At 65.7% G+C, this 9,516-nt stretch overlaps 1 protein-coding gene across 1 annotated transcript in view; it reads right to left on the reverse strand.

The window, feature by feature from the left end:
* The window catches only part of MUC2 (mucin 2, oligomeric mucus/gel-forming), a 30,354-nt gene that overhangs the window by 12,798 nt on the left and 8,040 nt on the right, over positions 1–9,516 (reverse strand). Inside the window, 18 exon segments of the mRNA XM_040638798.1 lie at positions 1–543; positions 546–2,219; positions 3,257–3,469; positions 3,819–3,862; positions 4,207–4,354; positions 4,859–4,990; positions 5,175–5,331; positions 5,661–5,900; positions 5,983–6,162; positions 6,247–6,357; positions 6,670–6,808; positions 7,034–7,185; positions 7,522–7,622; positions 7,730–7,782; positions 7,870–8,125; positions 8,371–8,497; positions 8,785–8,879; positions 9,297–9,461. Coding sequence (XP_040494732.1) covers positions 1–543; positions 546–2,219; positions 3,257–3,469; positions 3,819–3,862; positions 4,207–4,354; positions 4,859–4,990; positions 5,175–5,331; positions 5,661–5,900; positions 5,983–6,162; positions 6,247–6,357; positions 6,670–6,808; positions 7,034–7,185; positions 7,522–7,622; positions 7,730–7,782; positions 7,870–8,125; positions 8,371–8,497; positions 8,785–8,879; positions 9,297–9,461 — 4,530 coding nt within the window.

Here is a 9,516-nt window from a genome sequence, read left to right on the forward strand (position 1 = left end):
TGGTGGTGGAGGTTGGGGTTGGGGTGCCCGTGGTCGTGCTAATGGTGGGCGTTGGGGTCGGGGTGCCCGTAGTGGTGGTAGTCGTGGTGGTGCTCAGAGTGGTGGTGATGGTGGGTGTAGGGGTTGGGGTGCCCGTGGTAGTGCTAATGGTGGGGGTTGGGGTTGGGGTGCCTGTCGTGGTGCTGATGGTGGGTGTCGGAGTCGGGGTGCCCGTGGTGATAGTAGTAGTGGTGGTGCTCAGAGTGGTGGTGATGGTGGGGGTTGGGGTCTCAGTGCCTGTGGTAGTGCTGATGGTGGCGGTTGGTGTTGGGGTGCCCGTGGTGGTGGTAGTCGTGGTGGTGGTTGGACTGGTTGTGATGGTGGGTGTTGGGGTCTCTGTGCCCGTGGTGGTGGTGATGGTGGGGGTCGGAGTCGGGGTGCCTGTGGTGGTGGTAGTCGTGGTGGTGCTCGGAGTGGTGGTGATGGTGGGGGTTGGGGTCTCTGTGCCCGTGGTGGTGCTGATGGTGGATGTTGGGGTGCCTGTGGTGGTGGTGACTGTGGGTTAGGGGTAGTGGTCAGGGTGGTGGCAGGAGGAGGTGTGGAGATACAGTCCTCAGGTCCTGAACAGCAGACGTTGATCTCATAGTTGAGGCAGAAGGGCTGCGGTATGATCCCTCCTGGCTTCTGGTCTTCATTTCTGCACACCAGCCCAACGGAGAGGTCACACACCACCTTTTGCCCAAGTTCTTCGATGGGAACGTTAGGAAACTGCGTGGCTCTGCAGGAGATGTTGACTGCCCAGCCTTCTTTACAGATGTTCTCAATTGATTCGATGTCTCCACCCGGTTTGGAAAAGCTCGGTTTACCTGAATCCAGCCAGCCCGTCCAGTTGCACTGAGGCACACAGGGAGAAATTGTTGGCTCTCTGGTGGTTGATACTGGGGTAGGTGTGGTGGTGGTGGTGGTTGGGGGTTGTGGAATAGGTGTGGATGTTGAGGTGGTTGTGGTAGTCGGGATAGGTGTTGGAGTTGGGGTCTCTGTGCCCGTGGTTGTGGTGATGGTGGGAGTCAGAGTTGGCGTGCCTGTGATGGTGGTGGTTGGAGTGGTGGTTGGCGTGGTGGTCGGAGTGGCGGTCGGCGTGGTGGTCAGAGTGCCGGTGATGGTGGTGGTCGGAGTGGTGGTTGGAGTGGTGGTCGGCGTGGTGGTCAGAGTGCTGGTGATGGTGGTGGACGGTGTTGTGGTTGGAGTGGTGGTCGGAGTGGTGGTCGGAGTGGTGGTTGGCGTGGTGGTCAGAGTGGTGGTTGGCGTGGTGGTCAGAGTGCTGGTGATGGTGGTGGACGGCGTTGTGGTCGGAGTGATGGTCGGTGTAGTTGTCGGAGTGGTGGTCGGCGTGGTAGTCAGAGTGCTGGTGATGGTGGTGGTAGGTGTGGTGGTCGGAGTGGTGGTAGGCGTGGTGGTCGGCGTGGTGGTCGGAGTGGTGGTCGGAGTGGTGGTCAGCGTGGTGGTCAGGGTGCTGGTGATGGTGGTGGTCAGCGTGGTGGTAGGCGTGGTGGTCGGCGTGGTGGTTGGAGTGGTGGTCGGCGTGGTGGTCGGAGTGGTGGTCGGCGTGGTGGTCGGCGTGGTGGTCAGAGTGCTGGTGATGGTGGTGGTCGGCGTGGTGGTAGGCGTGGTGGTCGGCGTGGTGGTCGGCGTGGTGGTCAGAGTGCTGGTGATGGTGGTGGTCGGCGTGGTGGTAGGCGTGGTGGTCGGCGTGGTGGTCGGCGTGGTGGTCAGAGTGCTGGTGATGGTAGTGGTCGTTGTGGTTGGCGTGGTGGTCGGAGTGGTGGTGGGTTTTGGGGTCGGGGTGCCCGTGGTGGTGGTAGTCGGGGGTCCTGGCGTAGGTGTGGAGGTCATGGTCGTGGTTGAGGTGGAGGTGGTGGGAGTGGTCGTGGGGGCCGTGGTTGTGGACAGGGGACATTCATTCATCGGCACGCAGCAATTGACGCGTATCTCGTAGTCATAACAGACTGCAAACGGCCCGTTTCCAAACTGGTCTTCATTGTAGCAAATGAACCCAAAGGAGACATTGCACTGTGCCTTCTGGCCCGCCAGCTCCCAGCTCAGGTGGGGCTCCGTGGCCAACCTGCACTCAATGTCCTCAGGGGCACTGCAGACGCTGTGGAAGGTCTCCCAGTCTCCACCATCACTCTGCGTAGTGGGGTGGTTCTCATTGATCCAGTCGGACCAGAAGCAGCACAGCTCTGGGGAAGGAAAACCCGAGATTGGTCTCCACCAGCTTCCAGGGAGCTCTCTGGGGCCCAGAGAGGTCAGAGTCCCCATGACCGCCCTTCCTATCATGGCCAAAGAGCCAGCTTATAGAGTACAGGGCCGGACACCACTGCACACTGAGCCCCAGAGAAGGAAGAGCCCCTCACGCCACATCTGGGTGACAGACCCTGGCCCCAGGGCTCCGGCCCTGTGCCCTTTCCTCAGCTGATTTCAAATCCTGGTGCCCAAAAAAGTAAATCCCGGAAGGGTCACCCACTGCAGTGAGGAGGCCCATGGGAAGTGGCCTGGTCTGGACTCCTGACCGACAGTGCCGTCACCCAGCACCGGTCCGCTCCCCGTGCTGAGCCCAGGGACTGGTGAGAGCACCCTCCCTGCACAAGCAAGCGGCCCAGCCACCTGGCCCCACAGCTGGGTCTCCTGGAAAGTTCCCTTTCCCTCCTGTCCCACCACCGCCCACCCGCCACTGGGGACGGCCCAAGGGACCTACTTGTAGTTACTGGGGCCGAGGATGGAGCTACAGAAGCACGGGGAGGGAAAGAAACCTGTCATTAGATAGTTGGACGTCTTTAAAAATCTTTTTTCATTTTAACAACTTCCTCTTTCCTGCGGCTGTCGCGCCCCAGCGGCTTGTCCAGTGGTGGCTTCCACCTCAGCGGGAATGAGCGCATGGGAGTCTAGGGACGTTTGTCTGCTTTCTCAAGGACAGCCTCAGGGATATTCTCTTGCTGGTTCAGGAAATATCCCTGGGTCACCTTCCCTGCGGTCTGGGCTCAGGGGTGTGGTTGTGATATTGGCTGGCATCTCCACTCAAAAGGCCAGGGGCCCAGGGACATCCCCTGAGCCAAGACGCCGGTCGTTGTCACTTCCAGCCCGCTAACAGAGGTGAGAGCCTGCTGTGTCCTGCCCCCCGCCCCCGTCCCCCTTCAGCCCCTGGAAGGGCCACTTCCGCCGGGCTTGGGGGAAGGCAGGCACGCCCTGGTGGTGAGGGGGGCGTGCCCTGGGGCCTTACTTGTGCTGGTGGTTGGGGTGGTCGGGGTGGTGGTGGTGGTGGTGGTGGTGGTGGTGGTGGTGACGGGGCTGCTGGGGGTGACGGGGATCGTAGTGGAGGGCGGCCGGGGGGTGGAGACTACACAGATGTTGAAGTGTTTCTCTATCGTCCCGTTGGGGCCACAGATCTCCCAGTAGCAGAAGGAGCCATCCTGGGTGTAGTTGAGAATCTTCCCTGGGGGGCAGGAGGGAGGCCCAGGTGAGCAGGGCAGGAACAAGACAGAGACTCTCCAGAACCCCTCAGGTGTCCCCCAGCGTTAACATACACTGGACCAAGTCCCCCTCGGGACTCCACGTCCGGACCCTGAAGGGCACAGAAGCGGGATGGCGGACGGGCGACCTCGGCTCCCGTCACCAGCGTGGGGGAGACCGTGGCAAGTCGGAGCCGGCTCTGAGCTGGGGAAGGCCCTGGGGGGCCACCGGGCGGGGGAGGGTGAGACGGAGCCCCGCCCCCGGAGTCCGGACACAGGCCGCCTGGAGGCTCTCCCGGGGCCCCCTCGGGGTGGACGCAGGGGGCAGCTTACCTTCTTCGGGCCGGCAGACGACCTCCGAGGTGTTGGTACACACGCTGCAAAGCAAGTGCAGAGTTCAGACCCCGGGGACGGGCCCTCCTGGCCTCCCGCCCTGGCCTCCCGCCCTCCTGTGGCTCCGAGTCCGTCGCCGGGTTCGGACTGTGGGCAGAGGAGGAGGACGAGGTGAGGCCGGCAACGGCGGGCAGAGGAGGCTGTGAAGAGAAGGCTCACCTCCGCCCGTGGACAGGAGCTCATGCCCCCAAGCCCTGGCTCCTGTGGCGGGCACACGTGGCCGCGTGCGTGCCCTTGCGTGTGTGAGCGCGTGGCGTGCGTGCGGGTGTGTGCGCGTGCGTACACGTGTGTCTGACCTCCCCCGGGCCCGGCACGTGAGCTTAGGTACCAAGACTGGCAGTCCTTATCGGTGGGGACGGATCCTCCAGGCGGGTAGCGGGTGTCCCCGACGTAGCAGCCGCACTTGTCAGCCCGGACACACTGTTTCAGGTCCTCGTCATAGATGGGCCTGCCCTTGGGACACTGGGGGTAGCAGCCTGACGGGCACAGGGCACGGGGCTTGGACCGCTGCGGAGGGCCCCACGGCCACCACACCCCACCCACCGCCCACATCACAGCAGGTCCTTCTCTCCAGGAGGTTCCTCTGGGAAGGCCAGGGAACCACAGGACAGAGGCCTGGACCCCCCCCGACTGGGCCCTGTATGCTGCCATATGGCCAAAGGGACAGCCAGCTTGACCCAACCATGTCCTTCCCACGGGCTAGGATGCTCCCTCCCAGAGCTGGCTCACTTCATCACGCCCCTAGTTCTCGGCTCAGAGGCCCTGCAGAGTCCCCCAGACCCGCTGTCCGGGACACCCTGGCTTGTCCTGCCCTGCAGCTTCCTGGGGGCCCTGTCCGCTCCTGGATCCTGTCTGCCTCTCTCAGCTCCGTGGGCACACTCTGAAGAAAGGTGACCCCGGTCCACCTGGACGTCAGGGCGCCAGCTCCACGGGGCATCCCTCGCAGGGACGCCGTCCCTCCACCCCTGAGGCCCGCTCACCCTCCAGGTAGGACACAGAGATGTTAGAATGGATGCCGTTGATGGTCCTGCAGGTCTCGAAGCTGCGGTTCCCACAGGGCTCGTAGTGCCACTCACACTCGTCTGGGGGGTTGTAGTAGTCACAGAATATGGCTGCAGACGGGGAGCGGAGGTGGCCAGATTCAGGGAGGGCTGAGGCCAGGCCAGCACAGCCTCCAAGGAGCAACACTTGGGCCCTGGGGCCAGGGAGGCAGAAAGGGGACCCCATATGCCCATCGCTTCGAGGGGGAAGGACTGCCAGCGCAGCCCCCCGGCCCCAGGACAGGCAGACACTCACGGCACAGGTCTGGCGTCCTCCAGAACACGCAGGCCCCTTCCTTAGTGCACGCCTGAGCGTAGGAGGCCACGGCGGAGCAGAAGCACTCACAGTCCCCGCCTGTGTCGCAGGAGCAGGAGTCGTGGACGCAGGCCTCGTAGAAGGGCTTGGGGTCCACCTGGGGGAGAACGCTCCGTGTGCCCTGGGCCCGCACCGCCCACGTGGGGCCACACCTGCCCAGGAGCTCCGCACCCCGGGACAGGGTGCGGTCACCCAGCACTAGCCTCCCCGGAGACAGGCGGCCAACCCTCCATTCGCCCCCCATGGCCGGAGCTGCGGGCGTCCTTCCTCCCTCCCCGGAAGGCGCAGGAGGAGGGGCTGGGCCAGGGAAGGACAGAAGGTGGAGCTGAAGCCGCAGGAAAGGTGCCGCGTGGTGGTGGCAGGCTGACTACCGAGCGCGAGCCCACGGCCACGGGCTGGTCACGGGCCTGCCACAGCCCGCCGCACCTTGCTGTGGCAGACGCCGAAGACGGAGCTCTTGATGAGGCTGCACTGCTTCTCGGCCCAGGAGAGGCGGTGCGGATTCCGGGCGCACGGATCCGGGGTGATGCTCACGTCCGGACAGGTGGGGGCCTCCTTCCAGCTGTTCCCAAAGTCCAGCTCGCTGTCCACCACCATGTGATCCCTCGTGGTGAAGTCATTGCTGGAGCGGTGGTCGAAGTTCCCACACAGCCCGCACACCGTGCCCTGCGGAGACAGCGAGCCGGGGGCTCCGTGCGGGGGCTCCGACAGCACCGGGAGGGGCAGGCGGGGGAGGGCCGCCACGCACCTTGTAGGACGGGGCCAACTTGATGAAGATGCTGGTCTTCTTGTCCCAGATGACGATGATGCCGATGCTGGCCTCCACCACCAGGTACTGGCCCACCTCCCGGGTGCTGTAGGCCACATGGTGGCCCGTGTCCCGCTGGATCACCACACGGCGCTTGTCCTCCAGCTTCAGCTCCGTCCTCTGTGCCGGGGGAGAGGCCCCGTCACTGACCGGTTCCGAGGGTCCCTGAGGGCTCAGGCGTCCCCAGGGTCAGGCGGCACTCACCCCCAAGAAGATCTTGATGGCCTTGGAGCAGGTGACGCCCGTGGTGCCACAGGGAACGTTCTCGGTGATGATGCTGAAGGACCCCGAGGAGGAGTTCTGGCCACAGAAGTCCTGGGGGCCACAGGGGGTGTGAGCCGGACTGGCCAGGCCACCGGTGCCCCCCGGCCCCACCCCGGCTGGGCTTTGCACAGCCGCAGCCCTCCTCTGCTAAGAGGGGTGACCACGCGGCAGGAGGACCCTCAACCCCACACGCAAGCCCCTCACTCCCCGCACGGGGTGGGTTAGGGTCACAGAACGGGCGGACCGAGGCAGGGCTGGCCCAAAACACCGACCCCTTCCCTGGGGCCCCCTCAAGGGGCTGACGGCAGCTCCGAGTGTGGCGCGGGGCCCCGGGACCGGGGCCGGGCAGGTTCTTGGCCTCACCTGAGCCGCCACGTAGGAGCAGTGCCCGTCGAAATCATAGTACTTCCCATCAAAGGTGATGTAGTGGCCGCTGCCATAGACGGAGCAGGAGCCGTAGCACAGGGACTCGGTGCACGCCCAGCGGCCTTGCCGGCAGGTGCTGAGGAGAGGGGGAAGGGGGCCTGGAGGGGCCGCAGCAGCCCAGGTCCACCCCCACCCCGCTCAGAGGGCAGCCTGGCCGGGCAGCGCCGTGTGGACGGCCCCGCCAGCGGCTCGCACCACACCTCCACACCCTCGGCCGTGTGGATGGTGCCGCCCCCGCACCCCCGCAGCACGTCCCCGCCAGAGCGCGTGGGGCCAGGGTCCACCGGACCGGGCCACTCACCAGGTGTTGCAGTCCACCTTGATCTTGTCCCCGGGGGAGTACAGGTCCTTGTTGTGCACGCACGGGCACTCCTTCTCCACGACACACCCGCCGCGGCCGTCATCCATCAGCCCGTCCGGGCAGACGCAGCCGCTGACGCACTCCGTCTGGTACTGCAGGGGCCGGAGAGCGGGCTTCAGGCCCCGATGGCCAAGCCGGCCCTTCCCGTGCCTGCCCCCTCTCCTCACGCTGCAGACACCCTTTTGTCCCTTCCCCGCCCTGACCCCTGCCCTCTCTCCTCTCTCGGGCTCACACCTGGGCCGGGAGACGGCGAGGGCTGCTGGCCAGGGATCCCTGCACAGGCCCCGAGCCCTCCGGGGGCTGGGCAGGGGCCCCCAGGGACGGGAGGGCCAGTGCGGCCCAGGCATGTGAAGGACCGGCATCCAGACCCCAGGGCCAGTGAGGAAGCCAGTCCGCGCCCTCCCCCGCGGGCAGCCCCCCACACTCACGTGGCCGGCAGCCAGTGTCTGGCAGCTGGTAGGCCGTGGGCTCTGGATGGTTAGTGCGGTCAGGTTGCTGCAGTCAACATGGATCTTGGGGGCGGCGCAGCCTGAGGGACAGAGGGGGCCACCTCGCCTCAACGGAAGTTGGGTGGGGGCTGGGCCAGCAGGGACGGGGTGGGCGCAGGAAGCCATACCCACGGCAGATTCTACTTACTCTGGCCGAGCAGCCGGACCTGCATGCAGTTCAGCCTCCCGTTCCGGCAGACGCTGCGGGGAAGGGGGGGAGGTGAGCGGGCCTGGCTCCAGGGGAAGGGGGTGGACACGGGGACGCTCCCCACTGAGCCCACCACTCACCAGCGCTCCTCCTGCCTCAGCACCACCTCCCCGGCCTCCAGGTAGAGGCCACGGTGGTAGCAGGAGCACTTGGCCAGGGGCACACAGCGGCCCTTCTCGTCCAGGAAGGTGTCGTCGGGGCAGCCGCAGCCATCCACGGGCGCGAAGCCCTGAAGGCAGTGGGTGTCAGCCTCGGAGAGCGAGCGGCAGGTGGGCTGGCAGCTGGTCAGGTTGTACAGGAACACCTGTGAGTTGGGGCAGGAGCCCACGTCCTCATCTGCGGAGAGCGGAGGGGTCAGCGTGAGGCGTGGAGGGACGGCCCCCAGCTCCCCTCCCCGCAGGCCACCCCAAGCCCCGCTCTGTCCAGGACGGGCATCTGCCCGCCCAGCCAAGGGGCCCACGAGAGCCCACGGGAGTCCCTCCACGCTGGAGGCCACGAGCAAAGAGCAGCAGAGGGCTGCCGCGGTGGGCTGACCCCTCCCGCCACGGGGCACACCGGACGCCGCAGAGGATGGCACTCACTGCAGACTTGCTCCCGCCAGCCCCACAGCATGACGCCCTTAGAGGCACAGGCGCGGGCGTAAGAGGACAGCGCGGCACACATGCAGCCCTCGCTGTTCTGGCAGTTACACGTGTCATATTTGCACCTCTGGGGGCGAAGGAGGCAGGCAGTGAGGGAGGGAAGAGGGTGGGCACAGACACCCACCTGCACACACAGGTGTGCACACTCAGACACCTGTGCACGTTCACACACAGGCTTACGTCCCTGCAAGGTGCACATACACGCATGCACACACACACACGTGTGCTTGCACAAACACGCCCAGCAGCTTCAAGCGGCAGCCCGGCAGGCAGGGTCAGGCTCAGCCCGGGCACAGAGCACACCTTGCTGGCACGGATCAGGTGGTGAGGAGTGCACATGCGGATCCCACCCACCTTGTAATAGTCCGAGGGGTCCACGGCTGAGTGGCACCGGCCGAAGGGGGTCTCTGCCTTCTTCAGGAGGGAGCACCAGTGCTCGGCATAGTTGGCTGGAGAGGGGGTCAGAGCCTCAGTGGGGGCAGAGCCCTCCAGCAGGTCTCCTGAGCCCAGCTGCCTGGCCACCCAGGCTCCTCCAGCTCCGTGCAAGACCACGCCCCTTGTAAGGAGGGACACCCACCGCCTCCCCTCGCTCGACCTCCCCAGACGTGGTGGGCGGCATGGTGGGTGGGAGGGCGTGCGGTCATGGCACCAGACCAGCCCCAGGACGGGAGCCACCACCCAGTGATTAACGAGCAGGCGGGCCCCTTTGCTGTGTCTCTTGGCGGACAGCCACCAAGGGCCACCATAAACCAGCCATGTGACAGAAAGCAGCAGGTGAATGGGCTGGCCACCGGGCCTCCACCTGCCCCCACCCGCGTGCCACGTCCCCCTGGGAGCCCCACACGCCCCACGAGGCTGAGCCTCACCGCTCTCGATGTTGAGGGAGCAGGGGTCATCCAGCCAGTCCAGCTTGTCCTGGCAGCTCGACTGGGCCTTCCAGGTGTTGGCGAAGCCGGCCCCCGTGGCCTCCACCAGCCCACCGGCCGTCTTAAAGTCATCCCCTTCCAGGCCGTTGAAATTCCCGCAGAGGCCTGAGGGGCCAGGAAAGGGTTAGGAAGGGGCAGGGCGCTGGGGGGCAGGCGCTGG

This window comes from Ursus maritimus, unplaced genomic scaffold, assembly GCF_017311325.1.
Source record: "Ursus maritimus isolate PB19 unplaced genomic scaffold, ASM1731132v1 scaffold_23, whole genome shotgun sequence".
NCBI classification, from domain to species: domain Eukaryota; kingdom Metazoa; phylum Chordata; class Mammalia; order Carnivora; family Ursidae; genus Ursus; species Ursus maritimus.